At 36.5% G+C, this 27188-nt stretch overlaps 1 protein-coding gene across 1 annotated transcript; it reads left to right on the forward strand.

The window, feature by feature from the left end:
- The first annotated feature begins 8656 nt into the window (after positions 1-8656).
- On the forward strand, positions 8657-27188 carry MYOT (myotilin). Its single transcript, XM_059417629.1, has 10 exons — positions 8657-8733; positions 11531-12097; positions 16345-16519; positions 17426-17530; positions 20941-20987; positions 21845-21977; positions 23700-23907; positions 26055-26220; positions 26634-26767; positions 26953-27188. Exons 2-10 carry the CDS (start codon positions 11742-11744, stop codon positions 27123-27125), a joined length of 1497 nt encoding a protein of 498 aa, XP_059273612.1. The 5' UTR covers positions 8657-8733; positions 11531-11741; the 3' UTR covers positions 27126-27188.

Raw genomic sequence — 27188 nt, forward strand, 5'->3', positions numbered from 1 at the left:
CCCAGGTGCCCCTCTCTCTTCTATTTCTTACATCAGATGCAGAGTCCCTGCAGCAGCCTGTCGGGATCCACCTGTATTGCCGCCCCTGTGTTCACCAAGGTAACCTATCCCTACTGCATGGTACAGTTAGGAATTTATAGGCAAATTATGGGTGTCATCAAAGGGGTGAGAAGGAAAAGAGGAAACTAAAAAGAACCTCAGAAATTATTATTTTATTCCTTCCCTGAGATAAGTAGCCCTGGGCATCAGGTCGCAAAGGCTGGGCTGATGGTCACTACATCTCACCTGATAGAAGGACCTCAGATACTCCCTCTCAGCCAAGTTATAACCTAAACTGTAATTCCAGATTCTAGAGGACTCTAGCTGAAAATGGGAGAGAAAGGAAATTGGGGTGTAATGGGGATAGTTACCACAAATGCCACCCATTCATCAATGCACTGTGAGACCAAACCACCTATTTTTATATTTTTTATGTAACATTACATCTCTTCACTTTTTAAAGAAAGTTTTCAGATTATTTATCTGAAATGAGCCTCAAACCCTCAAAAAAGGCTGAACATTTGCTAGCCCTATTTCATAGATAAAGTACCTGAGTTCCACAGGTACTCTTAAGAGTTTCCAAGCTCCTACGATCAACTTTAATCAGTTAGTGGCAGAGTTGAGATTCTGGTCCAAGTCCTCTTAAGTCCTGATTCAGAATCCTTAACAAATAATGCTGCCCATACTACTAACTGACAATAAAGATTACATCTGTGACTCTACATGTACTTAATGAAATCATATAACAAAGGTTAAGAGTTTTCAACCACCCTGGTTCCTATTTTGAACCTGGCTCTTGGTGACGTGAGCAACAACTTTATTAAATTAAGATAAAAAATAACTTACACATGACTGTAAAGCACACTACAAATCACAAAAGAATCCCAGCAACTCCTTGTTTTGACTAAAGTACAGTCAGTTGTCAGTAATTATAGGGAAAAGCATACTTACTACCATTGGCATCCCAAATCATTGCATATGATGAAAGTTTCTTCCATTCTGTGAATTCTGTTTTTGTTCAGCATCTTCAAGACATTTCGACAACCAGCGGTCAGTTTGTTGCATTTGAATGCCGAGTCCAGGCAACAACCACAGTTCAAATTCACTGGTACAGAGAAAAAGAGCAGATAGCAGACTCTGAGGACTTCCAGATTCTGAGGAGAAGTATTGTGATAAGCTTTTCGATTTGCTTTTTATTTCAGTTAACCTTGAAATCTAATTCATGTTTCAAAGTTTAATAGTTGACTTGTTACAGGCTCGGGAACTTCTACTGTTAAACAATTTTGAGTTCAGATCCAAATGATTCCTTGACACAAACAAAAAAGAAAAGATAGCTGTTTTTCTCTGATGAAACAATAGTTTTAATAGCTGTGAAAAGACTGGTTTGTTTTCATGAATTATCTTACTAATGAGCTCTTGGCATACAAACAAGAAAAAAAAATGTGAGAATAAACTTTTTTTAAGACTAAAACAAATTAATAATGATACACAGCTTTCTAAATATTTTATTATTTGTTTCCTACCAAATAATAAACTCAGGGAAGAGTAACAAGTATGATGATCTACTTCACACTCATCACTGAGTTTATAAGCAACCTTTCATTTAATCCTCACATCAACTGTTTTGAAGTGTGCATTGTTAATTCCAATTTATAAGAAAACTGAAATCAGAAATACTAAATGCCTTGCCCAAGGTTACAAAGCTAATAAATGCTGCAGGCAGGGTCCAAACCCAAAAAGTTCTTGCTCCAAGCAAAAAAAAAAAAATAGATTCATTTAAATACTGACGCAGCACAAATGAACCTTTGCACATCACATCCAGGAAGAAAAACCTTTATTCCAGTGTGGCGTTAGCATAGAGAAGAAATTTTAAATCATCTATAGCCACACCATCCAAATTATTACCCTTTTGTGTATTTTTCTACACTAATACTATAGTATGTTTATAATGTAATATTCAAATTTATTTTAATTAGAGAGACTTAAAGAAAAAGATTTTCTTGGGAGGAAGAGAGCACCACAGGACCTGGGGTTCAGTAATGGTTCCCATTCAGAGAACAGATACTTTATTCATGTTAGAGATGAAGAAATAAGGCCCAGAGAAGAGTTTTCACAAAACCACAGGGCAATTCAGGGCTAACCAGGACAAAATACAGTTCTTGTAGCACCCTGCCGAGTGTTTATTCCATCATGAAATCATATAACAAAGGTTAAGAGTTTTCAACCACTCTGGTTCCTATTTTGAACCTGGCTCTTGGTGATGTGAGCAACAACTTTCTCTATTAAATTAAGATAAAAAATAACTTACACATTTATTCCCCGTTTGTACAGAGTTTATATAGTCTGTGACTCCACATTACAGTCAAGGTTGTACGTGTTTTATTTATTGAGGTTATTTATCATAAACACATGGCCCCTCCTCCCAACTAAATTAACCATCATCTTTTCAATTCTCTTTCTATTCCCTTGTTTATCTTTCAGAGGCTTCTTTATCATCCGTTCCTGGTAAGCACAATATTTCAACATCTCATCTTTTTCTTTTTCTTTTTTTTTTTAAGATTTTATTTACTTATTTGAGAGAGAGAGAGCTCAAGCAGGGGGCGGGGAAAGGGAGAAGCAGACTCCCCAGTGAGCAGGGAGCCTGAAGCAGGGCTTGATCCCAGGACCCTGAGACCATGACATGCACCAAAGGCAGTTGCGTAACTGAGTCACCCAGGCGCCCCCAATTTTTCAATATCTTGACAATAAATGATTAAATCAAGATTACCATCAGAAGACTTTGCCTCCTAAATCACTTTTGCCATTATGAGCAGTTCTGAGGCTACCCTATGACAACTCTTGAGCTGACAGAACCAAAGCAGCAAGGTAACTGGGATTTGTCAGTGTATTTATTCACCTATTCACTCACTCATCATAGTACAGACAATAGCCACATTCCATTCTGGGTCCTGAGGCCGTCCCTGCACTCAAAGAGCACGCATCCATCCTCTCATCTGTGACTTGTGAGCTCTACAGTGAGGCAGTAAGGAGGTGTGATGACATCAAACATCCAAGCTGTTGACCATCCAAGAAGTAGGCGTAGTGTCTATCACAATGTGGCTGTCACTGCACTATAGAACTATCCTGGTAATGATAACTTTTAGGTCAGCTCAGAAATCATTACAGGGCCTTGATGCTAAGCACTAAAGCTACAGAAATCTATAAGTCAAGGAATAAAGTGTAACCCTTGCTTTCAAGGAACTCACAGTAAAGAGATGTGTCACAGAGACAGGTGGTAGGGACTCTGTTAGGATTATTTTAGGTTGCATTTTTTACTTATCTTCAGGAGCCCACTTAAAGGCAAAAAGTCTAACCAGACGGACTTTTTTAAAAATCCCAGAAATACTCTTTTTATTCCTAGTATCTACTTTGACTGACATCCACCTACACTATTTGTTAATTTGGGGTCTCCCAAAACTCTGATCAAGTTGAATCTCTTGCCTTTCCAGAGGAAGTCTGCACCTTGAATATCACAGAAGCATTTCCTGAAGACTCTGGGGAATTCAAGTGCATTGCAGAAAATGAGGCTGGGACTGCAGTCTCCACAGCAAGACTCTTTGTTTCCCCAGGTAATTCTTTTCAGGATCTCCCTGCTCCAATTCAGCCAAGAGGAGGAGGAAGATTCTGTTTCTATTTGAGGTAGTAAATAATTATATTTTTCAGGAGGAAAAGAAGTAGAGAAATCAGAGAGTTCTTCAAAGTCACCCATGAGCAAACTTGCTCCAAAACTGGCCTCTTTTCCCTGGAGCAGTGATAGCCACACAAAGGACAAAAAACCAGATGATACCCCAATGGACATTATTTCAACTATTCCTGAACCAGGCCGTCACAGTGAACATGAGATCCAGGTTCCAAAGGAGGATTTCTCCAATGAAAATTCCTCTGAGCTACAACCACAATGGTAAGCGCAGACTTAACACTTGATCATTCAACAAATATTCTTGGTTGGTTCTGCATACAGAACAGTGAACATGACAAAGTACCTGCCCTTAGGGAGCTTGCGTTATTAGGTGAGTCACTTAATTCTGTCATTTCTCCCTTGCCCTCCATATCTTTGACCGGAGCTGAAACAGTAAACCAAGGGCTTAGATCCACATCTAAAGGTTTGTTACAGAGACTTCTTGAAAAACAAAAACAATCAACAAGGTTGAAATGGCACAAGATTTTGAAGCAGAATCTGTTCCACAGAAGAATTCAGGGTTTTATCTCAATATAAATACAAAAAAAAAATTTTTTGATACAGGTTTCCTCTTGTTGTCTTAGAATACAGACAGAATTATCCTTGCTTTTAGAAGGCAAGTGTATAAATGAAAAAGATAACTGATTAGGTGATTTTTGCCAACCAGGCTATATACAAAACAAAATCCGCCATCATCCCCAACCCCCAAACATGAACCTCAAACCAAAATAGTGACTGGAAAAATAACAACTAAAAACTGATACTTAAAAGTCATTTGAAATTTTTTGTTTTACTAGCATCTAAGAAGAGTCCACTAAATATTTTACCAACCTAAAGTTACCTTTATGTTAAATTTAGGTTAAATACCTTTAATAAGACTTAATAAATGAACATTCTTGACTATTTTCTAGTGTAACTAAATGTAGCCTCTGTTAATTACAAAATAAACGATACGGAAACCTCTTTTAAGAGATTTCTTGAGTAGTATTTGGGCCTATCAAGTGAATAAACTTATTGTATTCAAGATGGAAGGAATCAAAGGTCACCTACATGAAGTTCCACATTCTGCAAATGACTGAAATTGTAGATGATTGACTGATATTGTTGAGGGCTGCTTCCTCATGCTTCTATGACCCTGGGATAGGTATTTCTCCGAGTGTTTCTTACAATGAACACAGTAAAGGAAAGAGTTTGAACTTGGATATTAAAAGACCTGGAATAACATATGTCAAGTACATAGTAGGAATTCATAATAGTGGCTATTACTTCACTGCACTGGGTTTTTTTTTTTTTTTTTTTTTAGGATCAATGTATCTTCAATAACAGTCTATGACTATAATTTCTCAGTTGGCCTCCTTTAGCTTCTGGGATCTTTAGCTACTTGGATATAGCTACCCTTAAAAAGATTTCTCATGAGGTCAAAGAAGGGGTTTGTGGGACAAAAGACTGCAATTTATTCAACAAACATTTATTAAGCACATTTTATGTGTTTCTGTCAGCTTCTGTGGGAGACTTCCCTTCAGAAGACAACCAATACAGATATCTAAAACTTTTCTCCATGAATACCTATGTTTAGCAGTGAGACTTTAAGACTTAAGAAGGCACTGAATCAAAAAAGGGGGGGGCACTGAATCTATAATACAGTATCTTTCATAGGAGATTACCATGTTTTTCATTTTAAAAAATCACCTTTTAGAAAAATTATTCAATTAAAGTTCCATAAAAGTTAACAAGTTTGTACTGAATGTCAACTACGAGCCACAGTGTCCCAAGGAAAGATAAAAAATAAACAGTCCCTCCCTCCCTCAGAGTACATTTAGCTTCATTGAGGAGATACCTTATACCATGTAAGAGTCCATTACATGATTTCCTGTTTCATTTGAGTCTCTCTGCAAGCCTCTGTCTGATTAGGTTAGTAAAACAGATACTATCTTTGTTTTTCAGTTAATTATTAAAGCTCAGAGAGATTAAGCAACTTGTCTAATGTTACACAGCAAGTATATGGCAGAGTGGGCACTCACACTCAGGTCTCCAAAACAGGTAATAAGAAGGTTAATGTGCCTACAAAGTTGAAGATCATTAACCAAAGTAATGTTATCATTTTTACTGTTTGACTCCAAACCTAGTGGAATGTCCATTACTACTTCTTTTTTGTTTGTTTTGTTTTGTTTTGTTTTGTTTGTTAGAGAGAGAGAGAGAAAGAGCACAAGCACAGGCAGACAGAGTGGCAGGCTAGAGGCAGAGGGAGAAGCAGGCTCCCTGCCGAGCAAGGAGCCCGATGTGGGACTCGATCCCAGGATGCTGGGATCATGACCTGAGCCGAAGGCAGCTGCTTAACCAACTGAGCCACCCAGGCGTCCCTCCATTACTACTTCTTGCTTGAAAAGAATGTAAGACCAAATCAAGCACTCAAAATATTTCAAATTACAAGTGCTACAGTAGGACAGAACTTCAGTAATCATAGTGAATTATGCATAACCTGAAAATAAATGAAAATGTTCTCCACTCATTAGTCCTTCCATCCTCTATGTGGCATTTGCCTTCTCAGCTGATACAGCAGAAATTAGCTTCATCACATACATCTGACATCAGACTTTATAAAGACAAAGCTCACAGCACCATTTTACAACAGAATACATGGTTTACATTTTTTAAAAACAACAAGAGCTATAAGTGAAGAAAGGATAAATGAGTGACAGCTAAATAGCCAAGCCACCCTTCCAGTGATGATAAGACAAGAAAGAATTCCCCTAACAAGCAGCAGGAAATGGTTCAGTGAGATAGTGGGAAGTTACCTACATACTGGGAAGCACTAGAATGATTCACCAGAGGCCCTTACTGATAATTTAGAGAAATAAATGAAAAAGGCTGTCTTGGCCGACCGGTTGGAATATAGTTCATTCACCTGCCATCTTATGGATTCCTCCAATTTTAGGACAATTTTTATCAAATAAACAACTAAACCATTTGATGGTCTGTGAGGAAACAAAAAACACCAATCAAAAAAGCAAACCAAATATTAAAAAGCAGAAAAACAGATTCATAACAGATTATTAAATATAAACTATTCACTTCTGACAGTGGGGCCATGAAAGAAGACCTTCCTTTCCTTCCCAAAATCAGCCCTTGATCCCCTTACTGGGGCAAGAAACTTTGCCTAGATTTACCACGGAGCTACTACTACACTGTAACCAATGTTATATCTTACAAAAGCAAAGGAGAGAAAAGAGATAACGCTTAAAGGATAAAAAGTAAATGGGATAAAATTCCTCCTCAAATATGGTATGTTTAGAATCTGCCCTAGGTAAAATTGGGGACTTCATAATTTGTCCTGGGCATCTTTCCTACTTGCCTGGTAGGATAACCACTTAAACTTTTAGGTTTTAAGAGACCTCAAATCTAGTATCTCCACTTCCTTGCCCTAATCAAGCCCCATTCTCTCGAAGAACCAAGTATCAGTCACAAATGCCAAATTTAAAGTGCTTAGAATAGAGCCCTACTCATAGTAAATGCTATACTTGTTGGTTATTCTTGCTACTTTTATTGTCACTTGCATTTACACTTTAAGACTCCTAATTTGGATTAAAAGGCTTTGTCCCTATTAATGGAATCTGAAATATCATTGAGCAGATGTAGAGAAATATTTTGGGAAATTCCTGAAATAAGACTTGGTAGGCAAACACCTACTCATCCAGTCTAGTATGCCTTTTCCACTGAGTAATGGCTGCATGCCCAGGAAGCAATTATCAAACTTCTCTGAACACCAAAGGAAGATACACCTACATGGTCAGCTGCGAAGAATTTTATATGGCTCATATGTGCTCAAACATCTATTGGATGGACCTACATGTACATGGTAATTAAAACAATACTGGAGCACCATGAGGGAGGGTAATAAATAGATATGCTTTAAACAGGAGAAACGTACGAAAACTGAAACCACTAAATGGTGCTAATTCCACTCAATTGGCCTGATCCTCAGGCCACCTACCCCTCTTTATTACTTCTGTTGTTGATTTGAAGGTTTCTTCCTCTGTAATTATTTAGCTCCCTTCACAAAATGGACATCTAAATACCAAGACAGTCTCCTTAATGAAGAGAGGAAAGTATATAAATGTTAAGTGTTAAGGAAGATGAAGGAAAAGAGTTGACACTATAAAGCCCCAAATGTACAGAATGCTTATTTGTCTGGTAATTTCTTAAGTGTTTCAAAACTCTTGAAGAATAAAAGAACAAGGTCAAAGAGGCATATGCCATACAGATTCAGAAAACTTGCTAAGAAACAAAATCGTGTTTTTCCACCTCCCCACCTCCCTACCTCCCCAGTGACTTGTCACTGTGGCTCTCCTGCCTTTGCTGAGACCACACCCTGTCTCCTAAAACAAACTGCTTGAACTCTGCTCCACCCCTACTTGTATTTGGCAAGGGGGTGGTGGGGGGAGCCTTCAGATGAACAACTATCCAGTACAAATCAGTTTGGAACAAATCAATCACTAGTCTTATTTAGGGAGAATTTTTACTGGATAGAACGTCAGTCTCAGAATACAGGTTCCCTTTTAGTCCTTCCTTAAACAGGAAGGCTTCCAAGTCCCAACCACGATAAAGAAATTGAGTTTTCTATGTACTTTTGTCCATTTCCTAACTCTTTGCTCTTCTTCCGCATGAGCCTGCAAAAGCTTACAGTCAAAATTCACATCTAAAATAAAGAGGACTGCAAGAGAAGCTCAAGTAATCCCACTCCTTAAATATCACTAAGACATCTGAGATATTGTTTAGATTGTGGACTCTTACTTTGACATGCCAGCATAGGTAGATGGACAGGCAAGCACATCAGATGTCAGTTTGGCAGCTGATAAAAGTCAGTGGTGCTATAATACTAAGCACAGAGCCACTAGATTAGTCTGTGAGAGAAAGGGATGCCTCTTCCTTCCCTTCAATAGTGGGTTAAACCCAGCTGGCACCCTCTGGAACGACGGGTAAGTCCCATCTTTATTTCTGCTACAGTTTGGGGTTTTGTTTTTGTTTTTTGTCCAAATCAGAGGAACGTGTGCAAAGATGATCTTCACATAAAAACTGAAAGTTACATCATGTTATTATGTCAAGATATGACAAGAAAGTAACTTACTTGTTCCACTGAAAACTGGAAGGCATTATAGAAAGGGTACAAGGAAAGATGGTTGTATGTCAATATTTTTAAATCATCATTTTTCCTTGAAAAGGCACACTTGGTCTGATTGTAACTGTGGTGATGTCCTAGAGCTTCAAAATATCCTCAACGAGTTTTTATACAAGTCTGTGCTATATTAGAGACTGAAAGAAAAAAAGTTAAGATTTTTTTAAATAGGAAACTGCATAGTATTTTATTTATAAAATCTCTGTAAATTGTGCTTGCTTCAGAAGCACATATACTAAAATCTCTGTAAATTATTTAACACTATTTGGAAGAAAATGACACTGTCATATAGAAGAATCCATTATAGAATTAAATTGTTGTACAGTAGCTACAAACATGAAAAACTTTTCAAAGTTCTCTATTTGAACAACTGTGTAAAATTTTGTTGAGACATGAGAACAATGAAACTTCTGAAAGAACATATTTTCAATTGAGCTTTGAAAAATAACAGTAATTGTTAACTATGTTAAACATTTTGATGGCAAAATGTATAAAATAGTTGATATTTTGAAAACATAAAGAAAAACAGGGAACATCTTGGAAAATATCTACTGTTTATTTGTTAAACAGTTTATTCCTTGCTTTATGAAATGAATCTGAATAATTTGCCTTCCTAAAAAGGAATTGAAGAACAAAATTTGGATTCAATTCTGCAATGGAATGAATAAGCCCATAACTACAAAACTACTTGCCTTGAAAGAGTCCTTTTTTGAGATAATCTAATTAAAGCCTCCTTCTGGTTGTTTTCTTTCAACAACTTAAAGCCCTAATATAGTTAATTACTAAAATGCACTCTAGTTGATAATGCGTTTATTTATAAACTTGAAATTAAGGAATACATGGCTTTTTAAGTGTTCTTTTTCAACAGAATCTTTCTCTTGGCTATTCAGTAGCATTTGTTCTTTCCTAAAAGTGCTATTTTTAACCTTAAACTACATGCACAGACGTAGGATAAAGTTATTTGGTCTTTTTCCATTAAAAACGATACATTCTTCAAGATAGGAAATTAAACCACCTTAAGATTTCATTTTGATGATGACAGTTGGGGTAACTTTATCAATTAATGGTTTGATTTATCATTATCTCAGAGTTGGGTTATAGTATATAAAATTAAATACAGTTTGAACTAAATTACCTGATATTTTGAATAAAGACAGAACCAATGCCACAATTCATAGGGCTAGTCTGTGTATGTGATGTCTATATATAGTTCTGCTTAGGTTTACCATACTAATGGTAGAAATCAGAGGCAAATATAATGCTTCAAGGATGATTTTAGGAGCAAAAGATTCATCTATGGAAAATGGGGATCTGTTATAGGAAGTCAAAAGAACCAATACATATTTGAGCAAGAGAAATGGCATTCATCCTTTCTGGGTAAGGCATAACTAGCTTCATACTGCCTTACTTCCTTCTGTACATCCTTGTCTGCCATTTCAAAAGAAAAAGTAAGATAGAGGCTAAAACAGCATTAAGATTAGTCTAAAATGTGTATGAAATAAGAAAAATAATAAAAAGTAAAACGGTAAGAGAATATCAACACCATTAACTAGATAGTATCATCTAAAAATAACAAAAAAATTTACATATCGCTCTGGAGTACAGTCAGTAACATGTATACACACAGAAAGACACATATACTCCTTAATTATCATCTAGTTTGGTACTATGGTCAATTTGGAATCAAGGGGGAAAAAAGAGACAGTGCATTGAAAGGTTAAAAAAAAAAAAATACACTCAAAGTTGACAACAATGATTTATGCATGTTCCCTCCCTACTTTATGGAATTCTGAAAGGTTGAAGGAGTAAATGCAGATGTTTATGTTCTTTATTAAAAAGCATGGTGTGGGCACCTGGGTGGCTCAGTGGGTTGAGCCACTGCCTTCGGCTCAGGTCATGATCTCAGGGTCCTGGGATCGAGCCCCGCATCGGGCTCTCTGCTCAGCAGGGGGCCTACTTCCCTTCCTCTCTCCTACTGTGATCTCTCTCTGTCAAATAAATAAATAAAATCTTTAAAAAAAAAAAAAAAAAGCATGGTGTACCCCTTGATTTACCAAGACATCATTCATCAGAGATCACCAGGACATTAATTAACGGTGTATATTGGCTATGCATTGGTTTTCATGAGCAATGGGAAGAATTCAGATAGAATGGGAGCTGACATGTTAGATATTTAAGTACTAATAATTTAAATCATTAAATATTTCTGTTTAATGAAACTGTACCCTCTGGGCAAAAGCTAATCTTAAAACCATTAAATTTTCACACTGAGCAACATCACAGAATTTTCTTTTCCACCACTTGGCAAACTCAAATTTCCTGCTCCTTTATCTTGAAGCCCCTGGCCATGCTTTCAGAATTACCCAGAGGCAAACAGACATTAATAAACCCTTTTTTCTTGTTCTCAGGAGAAAAGTCACTTGTACAAAGACAGAGATAAAGGAAGAAGTCTAGAAGCTAGAAAAGTTCCACCTTGAGTGACCCTGAAAGCATATAAGACCCCCAAAAAAAAAAAAAGCATAGATGCTCCTAAAAATGTTAAACAAACAATATTGTTTTTTATGCAGATATTGTAACTGAATCATTTTCTCCTTTTGAAGGAACAATACTCTTCAAGAGAAGGCCACTCCATCAAAGACAAGAGCACAGTACTCCCAAGATCTCAACAAGGAGGGGCAGGCCAAGGTTGCTTCTGATTCCTTGGGACCTTCTGTGATTCCAGGCTTGCCACCCCAAATTCAGGACCCCACCCTTCCAGGACAAAATCATTATAGTAATAAATTGCCTCCAGCTTCCATATACCAGCTAAGCATGTTTAACTATGAACGTCCAAAACACTTCCTTCAATCCCAAAATCCATGTGGCTCCAGACTGCAGCCTCCCGGACCAGAAACATCCAGCTATTCTAGCCAGACCAAACAGTCTTCCATTATCATCCAGCCCCGCCAATGCACAGAGCAAAGATTTTCTGCCTCCTCAACAGTGAGCTCTCACATCACCATGTCCTCCTCTGCTTTCCCTGCTTCTCCCCAGCAGCATGCTGGCCCCAACCCAGGCCAAAGGGTTACAGCCACCTATAACCAGTCCCCAGCCAGCTTCCTCAGCTCCATATTACCATCACAGCCAGACTATAGTAGCAGTAAAATCCCTTCCAATGTGGACTCCAAGTAAGTAAATTTTTTATATGTGTGACTATATACTGCATATACACTGAGCTCTTTCTGAGGAGTTGGTGGGGGGTGGAGGGGGGGTAATGTCCTAGTTCACTATTTACTATCTAAACAGGCAATGTGACCTCAGGGTCTCTTTCATCATTCTCCTAAAACACCTTGAACCAGGGTGCTGGCAGTAAAAATCATCTGACCCATTCTCTAATGTCCACACTAAGATAGACCCAAATCATCTATTACCACATACAATTACTTACCTATTATTTTTCATCTTCAAAAAAGGATTTCTAACATACCCAAGAACAGTGAACTATTCTCCCAGTTAGGTCCTCATGCTATAAATTTAATTGCTTTAGTTCTGGGCTCAGCGGAGATGAAGAGCACCTGTCTGCTCTTCCTCAGATAGGATTTCCTCTCACATAAGCAGAGGCTATTAAATGTCTTCTTGGTCTTAGTCTTTTCTTCCTATCCATTTTCCCCTCTGATCCTGACTATCCATTTAGCTAAAAAAACAAAACAAAACAAAACAAAAAACCCAGTTTTTTAAATAAAACCTGTGATTCAGATGCTGAAGTATATGAATTTTCCTTACTATGATCAGAAGAAAGACTTGAATAGATAAATGACCTTAGGGTTCCCGTTAGTAATTAAAACCATGCTTTGTCCAAATTGGTCGAGCTGATTGTTCTGTCTAAATAAAGAGAAGACTACCTGGAGCCTTATGCAAACATGTACTACTTCCAAAGTCCTAAAACTATCTGAGGAGAATCTGATATGAATAAGGACACAGTGGTTGTGCTTTTTTTAAAACACGAACTAAATGCTCTGTGCTTATGCAAACCTAGAGCTATCAGTTTTCCTATCCGTTGGCTGGCTAAGACACCAGAGAATTAAATCAGAGGCATCTGAAAAACTGTCTGATGGAATATGTTTTGTTGCAGGCTTATCAACAGATTTGCTGAGATTCTCGATAATTTCTCTCAGTCTTCTCTGGAGGCTAATTTTTCTAGAGATTCCTATTGTTGGTAACAACTCCAGAAACTTAGTTGAACTAACTACAGCAATTCAACCTGCAAAGAATACTTTCCAACATTTAAAAAAATCAAAATGAAGAAAGCCAAAAACTTTTGTTAGAATCCTATATATACTAGGCTGAACCATTTAAAATGGCTGATAGTCAACTATTATTTTTTACCTACAAAATGGCATTCATAAGTTTGAACTAATATTTTTTAAAGACACCTTTAAGAATTAAGAGCCCTCTTAGAAATAATTCCCTCCAAAATTCCAATTATACCCATTATCCGTTATCATACATTATAGATTTTTCTTGTTACATTTTAGCCAGACAATCATTTTCCATCTGGTTTTCCATTATTTTCAGATTTCCTATATGAGTATCTTTAAATCTAAAGTAACCTTTTCTGGGGGTCCCAGGACAAGAAAAAAAAATAAGTAAAATAAAATAAACTTTTCTGACTATACTATTTTTCTTGGTCTTTCAACCCTATTCCAAATATGTGCCCAGAAAAGAAAACTGCAAATAAATAATAAAGAACCTCAACCATGTTCCTGGCTCTGTGACAGAACTAAGAGAAAAAGGCAAAAATGGAAAGTATAAGAAATAAACATAGGAGGTCCCCAAACCAGAGATCAAAGATCCAGCTTTAGCTGTTCCATTTGCAGCAACCATAGATAACTCTTTTAATCTTCCCCCAGCCACTTGATACTCATTCGGTGTCCAGCTGCACAGGGTGGAAAGCTCTGGCCCTTTGAACATTTGTGCACAACTCCCTCATTGTTATGGTGGGCTTTAGTTTGCCCTGCCTTCAAAAATAATCCCTTGGATTCTGACCTACATTGCTTTGAAACCTTTATTTAGCTTTTCACCAGTAGGAAACCCTTAAGCAAACATTTTATTCAGTCGATCAAACTAAAGGCTAGAAACTGAGAACTCTAATTCTAATTATTCCATTCAAAAAGCCTGCTGTGTGACATTCAGCATGTGTTCTTTACCTGCTCAGTGAGTCAGTTTTATGATTTATAACAAAATTAAGGATTTGGATGATTAATGATAGGGGGGAAAAAGACCTATAAAGCAGAGTGCAAGAATACTATTAGTTTATAAATATGAGCACATATCTAGTCTTAACACTTAGGCCATCTATAAACTGAGAAGGGAATTCTGTGAATGAATTGACTAGGTCACATATATGATCAGTGATTCTCTGGCTTGGTTTTGATAACCCTTCAGGAATTCTCAGATATATTGTATTATACTATGACAGTCTAAAAACAAAATTATTTAATTCTAATTCACTTTAACATGTGACTTTTATAAAGTTGGCAGACTAACAAAAAAGAAAAAAATCTATGTGGTACCTGAGTGGTTTAGTTGGTTAAACACCCAGCTCTTGGTTTTTGCTTAGGTCATGATCTCAGGGTCGTTAAGATTGAGCCTCACATCAGGCTCCACACTCAGTGCAGAGTCTGCTTGAGATTCTCTTCCTCTGCCTCTTCCCTCTGGCCCTCCCCTCACTCACTCTCACCCTCTAAAGTAAATAAAATATTTTTAAAAATAGGCTATTCATATAGTTAGAATAATAGGAGATCTATAAGACCAAAGAATTTTACTACTTTGACATGAAAATTCAATCTTAAAGTCAAGAACAAAAACAAAAAACACACATACAACTCACTATTTATTTAAACACTTAGTCTGGGTGTTTACTTAACTAAGAACAAATCAGACTTTAGTTAAGCATTAACACAGACAAGTCCATGTTAATGAAAATAAATATTACAATGGTGACTAATAAGCCGTCTTTTTAAATTCAGAATGTTTACAATCTAGAGATTACTAATCAAGTCCCCAAAGCCAGAATTGAAACTCCGGCGCCTCTCTGAAGAGATACATTTCCACGGAGCTTATAAATTCTTTTAATGACCTTTGAGAATATCTGAACAGAAACAGGTCAGAAAAGAGATCCAGGCTGCCTCATCTCAATAACAGGAGAACGTTTATTTTCATAATGCTAAAATATTCACAGAGAGCAGTGACCAGTTATCCTGCATTAAACAGATACAAGCACACACCCGCAGGGCCCTAAATGAATAAACTAGGTGAAATCTGAACAAACAACTGTCAAAATACGAGCTACCTAACAAATGTGATAATACAGGAATCCCTAAATACTGCACTCTGTCACAATCAACAGGGGAAGGCAAGGAGGGGTAAGACCATTTTTCAAGATAATTTAGGATTAGAACTTGAAATACGGATTTAAACCAAACTCTTCAACTGCTATTCAAATTTGCTTCTTTTCCCAAACCCCCTTTGTGCTCAGGTTACATTTCTTTCTCCTTCCTCCTCTTATCATTCCTTTATTTCTCTAAAAACCACTTCAGCAGTGTTAAAGAAACCATTGTTACTGTAAAAACTATTTGTTATATAGTACAACACTTGAATTATGTACAACAGGAAATTAAAAGGAACTGGAAATTTAAAGGAAAGCCAGATTATGTCAGCTGCAGACTCCATTCAAAGCGACAGAATATTCACTAAATACCAGTGGTTATATTGGTAAATGTTTAACAACCAGCTCTGGAGAAAGGAGTTAGGATTTGTGATAGTAAACAACTTCCCCAGTATACATACTCCCATCACCACCAATTTCAAACTGTCAAAATGAGATCACAGGGAGCTGACAATGGTATCCACCCATAAAACAAACTTAACAAATTCAATTATAAGACTGGAAGAACTCTCAAGCTGCCAGTAACTAGACTTGCTCTCTCTCACTTCTTTAGGAAAGATCTTTAAGGAATGACATCCTCCTTATGACTAACCTAATTTGTTTCTCCAGCCAAGACTTAAAAAAAAAAAAGAGGCTGGTAACCATTCTTATTAAATTCCTCTTGACTGTTACTAGAAAATTGTTTTTAATAACAGTAATAGTACTAAGTGGTAGATTCAGCTTATCTAAAGGTGACTGACAGAATGAGGTAAATTACACTTTAGTACCACATCTTTCTCTGAAGATCTTTTTTAAAAATCTTTTTTCCGGGGGGGGTGGTGCCTGGGTGGCTCAGTGGGCTAAATATCTTTTTTCTGGGGTACCTGGCTGGCTCAGTCAGAAGATCATGTGAGTCTTGGTTTCAGGGTCCTGAGTTGAAGCCCCACGTTGGGTGTAGATTACTTAAATAAATAAAAACTTTTAAGAAGTCTTTTTTTCTTTTTAAAGTTATCAACAACCCTCATTTGGCCAACCTGTAAATGCTAAACCATCCCAAAGTGCAAATGCTAAGCCCACCCCAAGGACTCCTGACCATGAAATACAAGGATCAAAAGAAGCTCTGATTCAAGATTTGGAGAGAAAACTAAAATGCAAGGACAGCCTTCTTCACAACGGAAATCAAGTAAGCAAAATATCTATTTTGCACAAAAAACCCATCAGACTATAAAATCTATTCCTAGTAAGAAAGCTCTTTCTGTCTCACAGACCTATACCCTTATGATCCGCAAGGGATAAGGTTATCTAAAAAGAGGGACTATTCGGATCCAATACCAAATGAAAACATTGTGATATTTTGGATTTGGATCCAATACCAAATGAAAGCATGAAAACACCTCATAATTTTCAGTAGTAAAAGAAAGACACAAAAGAAGAATGTAAAACAATGTAAAAAAATGAAGCAAAAAAAGAAAAAGAAATCTTAATAATTTAATGAAAATTTTGTTTTAAGCATTACTCCTCAGAAAATATATCTAATGACCAAAAAACCAACAGTCAACTTTTTCACATACTTTGGTTTATACTACTGATAGACACATAGCTATGAGATCTATGAGATAACTCTTCTGTACCCGCTGTACTAGTCACTTATCTCTTAAAAAGCACTATATACCTTAAATCCAAAAATATTTAACATACCAGCTGCAGTGCTTTCAACCAGAAATCTGATGTTCAGTGTTGATTTAATAAAAGTTATTTCTCCATGTGAGAATATGCAGTACTGTATTCAAAGATGGAGCCAATGAGAGACCATGCAGCACAAAATGGAAGGCGAAGGATTTCCCCTTACTTAAGGGGATTATGCCTGCCTTTCCCAGAAGCAAGAGGAACACAGATGAGGGAAGGGGCACTAGAATGGAACAGAAATGCTTTGAATGAAAACAAAGTTTTAAAACATAGTATATCTCTGTAATTCAATAGACAGAACCATACTTCTTTGGTATAATTCTTGGTGGTTTTAAGGTAAAGGAATACAAACAGCTTTTATTAAATCTCATTACTATCTCCTTAATGAATGATTTCTTTAAAGCGGCTCACATATGAGGAGAAGATGGCTCGCAGATTGCTAGGACCACAGAACGCAGCTGCTGTGTTTCAAGCTCAAAATGACAGTGAGGCACAAGATTCACCGCAGGTAAATTATACTAATCTTTACCTAACTCAAATATTTTTCTTTCATGTAATTTATAAATGTGTTTTTCCAAATGCTTATAAATACAGTTTGAAGCAAAAGTCAATCACTTCCATGCTCCATTAGGTATAAAAAGTAGAGACCACAATGAGCTAAAATACACAGAAATTTAGAATTTTATCCTGTTTTCTGGTGCTCTAGTATCAGCATATGAAATGTCACAAAAAGAAAACACCAGAAAGCTAACAGTGTCACTTTTCATCTGGATATTTAGGGGTCTGTTACATTTAGAGCTCCTTTTCCAATGTCAGCAGGGATAGAGAATTTATGAGTTGTAAACCTTTAACAGGACAGAAGTTAAAGCTCTAAGCCAAAGTAATTATAACCTTTTCTCATAAGCTGTTTATCATTTCAATCTCTTAAAATATAATTGTGGAACTAATGAAACATCCAATTCCATTTTTGTATTCAAAAACGCTTCTTATTAAAAACAAAACAAGGAAGAATAAAAAAGCCTTGAGTAATGGCTCAAACATTAACAAAAGGATCTTTTCCAAGAATGGATAAACTTTAGGAAGGGCATAAAGTGAATATCCCACAGGCTTATTTTTTTTTTAATATTTTATTTATTTATTTGACAGAGATCACAAGTAGGTAGAGAGGCAGGCAGAGAGGGGGGGGGGGGAAGCAGGCTCCCCACTGAGCAGAGAGCCCGATGTAGGGCTCTATCCCAAGGCCCTGAGATGACCTGAGCCAAAGGCAGAGGCTTAACCCACTGAGCCACCCAGGCACCCCCAGGTTTTTTTCTGATCAATTTCATTCTAAAAAGTAAACTTAACCCTGAAGAGAAATATAGAGTTAGAGAAACAGACTCATTTCTTGTCAAAAATTCCAAAAGAAACCAGAAGCCAATGTGATAAAACTGGGCACCCAAGAACTCCAAGCTTCTAAGCACAGGAAGCTAAAAACAGGATTTTATTTCTATTAAATGCAACTACTAAAAAGGATGGAGCAGAGTCTAACAGTGCAACTAATTAGAAAATTAGAACTTGAATCTCTGGGTACTCAACAGTTCATACATTCATTCAATTAATTACTTTACATGGAGCACCTACTGTGTGTTGGGCTCTGAACTGGTACAGATTACAGCAAGAAGATGGGAAACTGCCTCTATTAGTAGAAGTAACTCAAAGCAATGTTATATTGATGGTGTATATTATAAATTCAGTGTATGATTCTGAAGGCAAGAATCTATCATTTTTCTCATTCTTTAAAAACATTAAAATAAAAGTGATAGGGCACCTAGGAGACTCAGAGGGTTAAAGCCTCTGTCTTCAGCTCAGGCCATGATCTCAGGGTCCTTGGATCGAGCCCCACATCGGGCTCTCTGCTCGGCGGGGAGCCTGCTTCCTCCTCTCTCTCTCTCTCTCTCTCTCTCTCTGCCGGCCTCTCTGCCTACTTGTGATCTCTATTTGTCAAATAAATAAATAAATAATAGATAGATAGATAGATAAATAAATAAAATAAAAATGATGGTACCAAGAAAAAAGACAACAGCAAAACATACCATTATGAAATCAGAAAGGATAAATCTTAGGGTTTTTTGGTATGCTTCAAATACTCTAATAATCCAAAATGTCATCAGGTTACATAAAACTGAAATATTATACCTCTGAATATGAATATATACATACTCAAACTATCACTATAGGAAAACTTAAAAAATTTGGATATTTTGGGTTTAATCAGATTATTTTTATTTTTTACCAAAAAGTTGATTTGATAAATGAAATTTGACACGTTGCTTAGAGAACCTTAAGACTAGCCAATAATTGTTAGAGTTATAAGAATTTTAAACTTTTTTTTAAAGATTCATTTATTTGAGAGAGAGAGAGAGAGAAATCACAAGTAGGCAGAGAGAGACAGGGAAGCAGCCCCCTGGCTGAGCAGAGAGCCCGATGCAGGGCTCGATCCCAGGACCCTGACATCATGACCTGAGCCAAAGGCAGAGGCTTAACCCATGGAGCCACCCAGGTGCCCCTAAAGTTATAAGAATTTTAAAATGACCGAATACATTAAACATATTCATCCCAAAATAAATTATTTGTACTCATATTTGCTGCATTGCTATATAGATGTTTTCCAGATTTTTGGATATGGATATATTTTTCACTAGTCTCCACCACTATGCCAAACACAGTAAAACGCACAAAATAAGCACCAAGTATTTGGTCATTTAATTATGGTTTCCGTCACTTTCTGGTTTTATTCTCAAATGGAAATAATTTTCCAGTGCTTAAATATAAATCCCAAAAGATATCTGCTTAAATATACCTTTATTAAGCAGGAAGTAATTAATTTTGTTTTTCAAACCTTCTCAGAGCTCTACACACCTTTCATGATGTCTATTATGATTTTGTGCCATGAGCTAAAAAGAGAAGTATTTTCCAGTCTAATATGTGTTAATTGCTGTTGGTGCACTTTTGAGCAGTGGGCATAATACCCTGTATCAACTGCCAACACAAGTGACTTCATGTCTATTCCTGTTTTACTAAAGGACAATCTGTACTATGTGTTCCCATTTCAAATACACCAGGGTGACACATCACCCTTTGTTGTAAAACAGTCACATGAAAAATGAACCACCAGGAATTCTAAGGCTAGCTAATTTTCATATATTACACCTGTTGAACAGTCCTATTAATTCTGGGGATTTCTTGCTAAAGTATTAGAAGCTCAGTGCACTATATTCTAGTCGCTTAACAGTTAACCCTTGAACAATGCAGGAGTTAGGGGTGCTGAGCCACCCTCATATAGTGCAAATCCACATATAACTTCTGACTCCCCAACAACTATTAGCCCACTGCTGACCAGAAGCCTTACTAGTAAATAGATTAACACATATTTTGTATACTATATGTATTACATACTATATTCTTAAAATAATCTAGAGGGAAAAGATGCTGAGAAAATACATTTAAAGTACTGTACTGTAGGAGCACCTGGGTGGCTCAGTCAGTTAAGCATCAGGCTTCAGCTCAGGTCATGATCCCAAGGTCCTGGGATCAAGCTCTGCATTGGGTTCCCTGCTCAGCAAGAAGCCGGCTTCTCCCTCTTCCATTCCCCTGCTTGTGTTCCCTCTCTCACTGTGTCTGTCTCTGTCAAATGAATAAAATCTTAAAAAATAATAATAATAATTCAAAAAAATTAAGTACTGTACTGTATCTTTCAAAAAAACTCACATATAAGTGAACCTGTATAGTTCAAACTACTGCTGTTCAAGGTTCAACTATATATAGAATTAACGACTGCACAAAAACAGGAAAGAAATGCTCAACCAAGACTAGTTAATTCTGCTTCATTTCAAGCTAACAACCACGTTAACATTCTCCCTTTGTTTTAATTTCAAGCAGCACAACTCAGAACATGCACGACTGCAAGTTCCTACATCACAAGTAAGGTAAAAAAAAAAAAAAAAAAAAAAAAAAAAAAAAAAAAATCTCAATCTTAAAGAAACATTTTGCTACCAAAAATATTTCCAGCTTAAAAATGTAATATTTGGGGGTGCGCCTGGGTGGCCCAGTGGGTTAAGCCTCTGCTTTAAAAAAAAATGTAATATTTGGGGCGACTGGGTGGCTCAGTGGGTTGATGCCTCTGCCTTCGGCTCCGGTCATGGTCTCAGGGTCCTGGGATCGAGCCACGGGTCGAGCTCTCTGCTCAGCGGGGAACCTGCTTCCTCCTCTCTCTCTGCCTCCTCATAATCTCTATCAAATAAATAAATAAAATCTTTTTTTTTAATGTAATATTTACAAAGCCTTGCCCCCTACACCTATTATAAAATTTTTTTAAAAACGTGAATTTTCTAATGTCTGAGAGGATGGTCAAAATTTTTATCCATTAATTCTCAGAACTATCTCAGAGGGTTTTTTTAATATGTTTTGGTCAAATAAGCCAGGACCACATGTCTATGTTAAGAAAGTTCTTCATGATGATTGAAACCCAATTCCAATTACTAAATCATTGCACATGGTAAGAACCATCCATGGGGTACTCTGCATTTTAATCAGTTTTTCTGTCAATTTACAGCTTTGTACAAAAAACAAAAAGATGTATAATTTGTACCAAATGTTTTTAAATTGCTACCATTTCTAATAATCATTAAATATGCCATGTCCTAAGGTCTCTCTATTGTTATTACACTACCGCATAAAACAGTATAGACTCTGGCAGTTCCAATACAATGGCTTAACTGTATTTGTGTAAAAGGGAGAACAGTGACAATTTTTCTACAGAGTGATTATTAAAATATTTTTGTAGAAGCAGATCGTCTTCAAGGGGAGATGTGAATGATCAGGATGCAATCCAGGAGAAATTTTACCCACCTCGTTTCATTCAAGTGCCAGAGAACATGTCAATTGAAGAAGGAAGATTCTACAGAATGGATTTCAAAGTAAGAGTTCAAAAATACTGGAGGAAAATTAACAAGATACTGTGTTTTGAAAAATGTCCTCTTCCAAATTTGAGAGGCAGGGCAGGGGGTCGTGGGGGCTAGGGAGGGAAAAAATGAAACAAGATGGGATTGGGAGGGAGACAACCAATAAGAGAATCTCATGAAATAAACTAAGGGTTGCTTGGGGGTAGGGGAGTAGGGATAGGGTGGCTGGGTTATGGACATTGGGGAGGTATGTGCTATGGTGAGTGCTGTGAAAAGTCTAAGACTTGATGATTTACAGACCTGTACCCCTGGGGTAAATAATACATTATATGTTAATAAATATTTTAAAAGTCCTCTTCCTGGGGTGCCTCAGTGGCTCAGTAGGTTAAAGCCTCTGCTTTAAAGCTCTGATCCCAGGGTCCTGGGATGGAGCCCTGCATCGGGCTCTCTGCTCAGCAGGGAGCCTGTCTCCCTTCCTCTCTTTGCCTGTCTACTTGTAATCTCTGTCTGTCAAATAAATAAATAAAATCTTAAATTTAATAATTAATAAATAAATAAATAAATAAAAAGTCTTCTTCCTCTTCATAACTTGCTACACACCTAGGGCACCTGGGTGGCTCCATAGGTTAAGTGTCCAACTTTTGATTTCGGCTCAGGTTATGACCTCAGGGTTGTGAGACCAAGCCCCATGTTGTGCTCTGTGCTGGGCATGGAGCCGTTTAAGAGTCTCTCTTCCCCTCTACCCCTTCCCACCCTCTAACTAACTAACTAACTAAATAAATAAATAAATAAATAACTTACTGTACACCTTAACAAGTAACACGTATAGTAGGTGAGAACAAAAATTCTGGAGCTAAGCTTACCTGGGTTTGAATCTTGGCTCTGCCACTATTCAGCTGTGTAACCTTACTTAAGACAGTCAACCTTGGTGCTTTTTGTCTCATCTGTAATATGGAGTAACAAATGTACCTACCTCATAAAGTTATGAGGATTAACTGAGTAAACAGGCATAAGGTACTCACAATAGTGCCCACTCCATTCTAAAGACATAAGTGAAGCTACCAAAATGATAGGATTTCTAAAGCAAAATTCCTCTTTAATTCTTCTCCATTAAAAAATTCAAGCCAAGCTGCTCACTTGGCCTAGAAGAGTTCTTCAAGCTAGAAGAGATCTTTAGAAAGACCTACATTTTTATTATCCTCATGGAATCCTTTTCTTACGTCTTCTGGTTTCCTTATGAATGAAAGTATATGAATTTAACTGTTATGGGTTATAGTAAAACACTTAACAAACTAGCATTTAAACAGCAGAATTACAGCTCAAGGGCACTCTGTTTTGGTAAAGTAATTCATTAGATCAGCAATCATGACATGTATGTCCCTCTGGGACTTCATCTGCAGTCACCATAATCGAAAAAAGCCAGAGGACTTCATATTTCTTGTGGAGACCTATATAACATAAATTAATGTTCTAAATATAGTAACTGGGAGATCTTAAGGAGCCTGAGGTTACATATGGAAGGGTTAGATATGGTTTGAGGTAGTCTGAAAATATTAAATTCAACTCAAGAGTTTTAATTTCCACTGTTTTTGTTAAGAAATTGTTGAAACCAAATACCTTTTTAAGATCTTCTTCACATTTTGAACCACAAAATTTAAATTTATAAATGGACAAATAGGTTCCAGTGATGATATAATTTAAAATTCTGTCATCTCCTTCTTGTGTTTTCCTTTCCAGGTAAGCGGACTGCCAGCTCCTGATGTGTCATGGTATCTGAATGGAAGACCAGTTCAATCAGATGATTTTCACAAAATGATAGTGTCTGAAAAGGGTTTTCATTCACTCATCTTTGAAGTGGTCAGAACTTCAGATGCAGGTGCTTATGTGTGTGTTGCCAAGAATAGAGCAGGAGAAGCCACCTTTACTGTGCAGTTGGATGTCCTGGGTAAGCCTTCAAAGAGATCTTCAAGAGTTCCTTAATATCCAGCAGTATTTTAAAAAACAAGTGTTGAAAAAGAAAAGCCCAGATGACTTATTTAAGGTTAATGTCTACACAACCCAACAGAATGCCAATTTTTATCTAAAAGTCACAGAGTGGTGGGAAGGGGGGAGGGAGCATTTTTGAGAAAAACTCAGTGAAACTTCAAGGACAGACCTAGAACTAAAGCTTTTCAGGAAAGGAAATAAAGATATGGTGCGATTTTGGACAAAATAAGACAGTACAGGTGACCCTTGAACAACATGGGCTTGAACACATGTCCACTTACATGCAGACTGTTTACAACACAGTATGTTATTTTCACTTACGATGTTTTAAATAATATTTTTTTCCTCTGGTGTACTTCACTTTAAGAATACAATATATAATACATAGTAACATATAAAATATGTGTTAATTGACTATTTATATTTTCAATAAAGCTTCCAGTCAAGAGTATGTTATTAGTAGTTAAGTTTCTGGAAAGTCAAAAGTTACATATGGATGTCTGACTGCATGTGGTGGGGTGGGGTGCTTCAACACCCCACGTTGTTCAAGGGTAAACTATATAAGCATTTCTAAATATAACTGAAGGATCTTAAAGTAGAAAACATTAGTCTGGCCGTATCTCTGATCTATAATCCAAAATAATCTGATTCTTATCTTTACAGAACTGTCATGGTCACACATAATTTAAAACTGAGGAATAAATATTAACTTTTAACCTTAGTTTATACTTCTTTTTACTAGAAACTAGTCTCTATAACGAAAACACACCTAGTTGCTTTAGAAAAACAGATATGGCTAACTAAACTCATGTCTCAAATTTGTTTTCAGTAAGGCAGTTTCTTACAAAACTTAGGTACTGTTTTAAAATATTACAATTTAAGGGCTTTAAATATATATTACATTTGTAATGGTTTAAGTCATGGCATAATGCAAAAGAGACACTTCGCTACAATTCACTGTTGATTATATAAAATCTTGGTAAGTTAAAGGATGGACAATTTCCTTAAATATGCATTCTACTCAGATTAATGAAAAACCTTTAAGATTTTTCTATGATATAATAATGGGTCTCACCCTAAGGGAAAAAGTAGTGATTTGGGAATCAAAAAAAGATCCAATTCAGGTGGTTAAGGTCTAGGCAAATCTTTTTGTGCCAATAGCTCCAGAAATACTGTTAACACTAGAGCTAAAAGAGGCCTTGGCAGACATCTGTCCAATTTCATTTCTCCTCAGAAGAGATAGGGTTACAGTAGTATATAATTTCCTCTTTTCCTTCAGGTAATTAGAGAAATGACATACCAACTACAGATATTTGTATAATATTTTACAGTTTATAAAATATTTCTTCATTATCTCAGCTGATCCTCACAGTATTTTGAGTAGTAGTGGGAGGCAGAGCAGTCACTATTACCTGTATTCCTTTTAAAATGGGTTTTCTAGATGCCTGGGTGGCTCAGTTGGTTAAGCCACTATCTTTGGCTCAGGTCATGATCCCAGAGTCCTGGGATTGAGTCTCACATCGGGTTCCTCGCTCGGCGGGGAACCTGTTTCTCTCTCCACCTCTGCCTGCCACTCTGCCTGCTTGTGTACGTGCTCTCTCTTTCTCTGACAAATAAATAATAAATAAATAATCTTTAAAGTGGGTTTTCTATTTATCTGTTCTATAATAGATAAAACTGAGCCTCAGAGAAACCAAACAAATTTTTCGCAATTTGGCATGGCTGGTGGGGCAAAGAGACAATTTGAACCTAAGTTGTCTAGTCTTGCCACCACCCATGATACCTCCTTACTGAAGAGACATAAATGAAAACATAACTTAAATTCTTTGAATGAAACATGATTATAAATTCAATGCAACATTACATTAATGTTTTAGAACTCTATTTGGTATAATACAAAATCGTACTACTACACATTGTTTTAACATTTGAAATTTGAAAAAAATTTCAAAAGTTATGCTAAAACTATTATAAAGCTTCCAATCTTCTTGAGTTACGGTTTTTTTAAACTTTTGTATTAACACACAAATTTCATAATACCTTGGTTTAACTTATTTTCTTTTTATAATATTCTCAATATTTGAATTCTTTTTTATTAATACGTAGCAAAAGAACATAGAAGAGCACCAATGTTTATCTACAAACCACAGAGCAAAAAAGTTTTTGAGGGAGACTCAGTGAAGCTAGAATGCCAAATCTCAGCTGTACCTCCACCAAAGCTTTTCTGGAAAAGAAATAATGAAATGGTACAATTCAACACTGATCGAATAAGGTAGGATAAGTATTTTTAGACGTAACTGTAGTTTATTTGAGTGATTCCAGTTGTACCTGAAATGTATTATAAATGGCATGCTTTTGGAATCTCACTTTGTCTAGTTTTTAAATCATGGAGAGGAAATACAATAAACCTCATTAATCCACTAATCAAAACTTTAGGGCATAAAGCTAGGATTTACCTTTTTACTAACCATAAAGAAAGACGGCTCAAGGAAATAATGACACAAACAAAATTAAAAGGGGGAATTAAACTCAATAAAGCCAATAGCTATTTGGCACTGACTAGGTACCATTTCCAAATGGTTCATTTTCTTACAGTCTGTCCCTCTGGATCAGAGGCATCAAAAAAAAAGTTTCACAGGAAAATTAATACCTATACTTCATTGTTTTATTACTGTTTCTTTTCAGTTTATATCATGATAACTCTGGAAGAGTTACTTTACTGATAAAAGATGTAAACAAGAAAGATGCTGGGTGGTATACTGTGTCTGCAGTTAATGAAGCTGGAGTGACCACATGTAACACAAGATTAGATGTTACAGGTATGTCATGCTATCAACCCAGGGACTTAATCAGACAGATTTAATAAAAAACACAAATCCCAGCATAACAAAAGAATAATCAGTTGTGACTTTTTTTTCTTTTCCTATCTGATACTGAATATCTAGGGCAACCCATTTGTTTAGAACAGATTTTCTGAATTAACCTCTTTTTTATCTTATTTCAGTCCGTCAAAACCAAACTCTTCCAGCTCCTAAGCAGTTACGTGTTCGACCAACTTTCAGCAAATATTTAGCACTTAATGGTAAAGGTCTGGATGTGAAACAAGCTTTTAACCCTGAAGGAGAATTTCAGCGTCTAGCAGCTCAATCTGGACTTTATGAAAGTGAAGAACTTTAATGAGGTTACCAATACTGGAAAACATAGCTACATTATTAGTAATATATTCAATTAAATTTTTAA

This window comes from Mustela nigripes, chromosome 12 (genome assembly GCF_022355385.1).
Source record: "Mustela nigripes isolate SB6536 chromosome 12, MUSNIG.SB6536, whole genome shotgun sequence".
Classification (NCBI taxonomy): Eukaryota; Metazoa; Chordata; class Mammalia; order Carnivora; family Mustelidae; genus Mustela; species Mustela nigripes.

What these genes read in the sequence shown, in the direction of transcription:
- MYOT (XM_059417629.1), top strand. Translation starts at nt 11,742, where the DNA reads ATGTTTAACTATGAACGTCCAAAACACTTCCTTCAATCCCAAAATCCA. An exon ending in CCTTCCAATGTGGACTCCAA is followed by an intron (nt 12,098 to 16,344) that starts GTAAGTAAATTT and finishes TTCTTTTTAAAG; the next exon opens with TTATCAACAACCCTCATTTG. An exon ending in TTCAACACTGATCGAATAAG is followed by an intron (nt 26,221 to 26,633) that starts GTAGGATAAGTA and finishes GTTTCTTTTCAG; the next exon opens with TTTATATCATGATAACTCTG.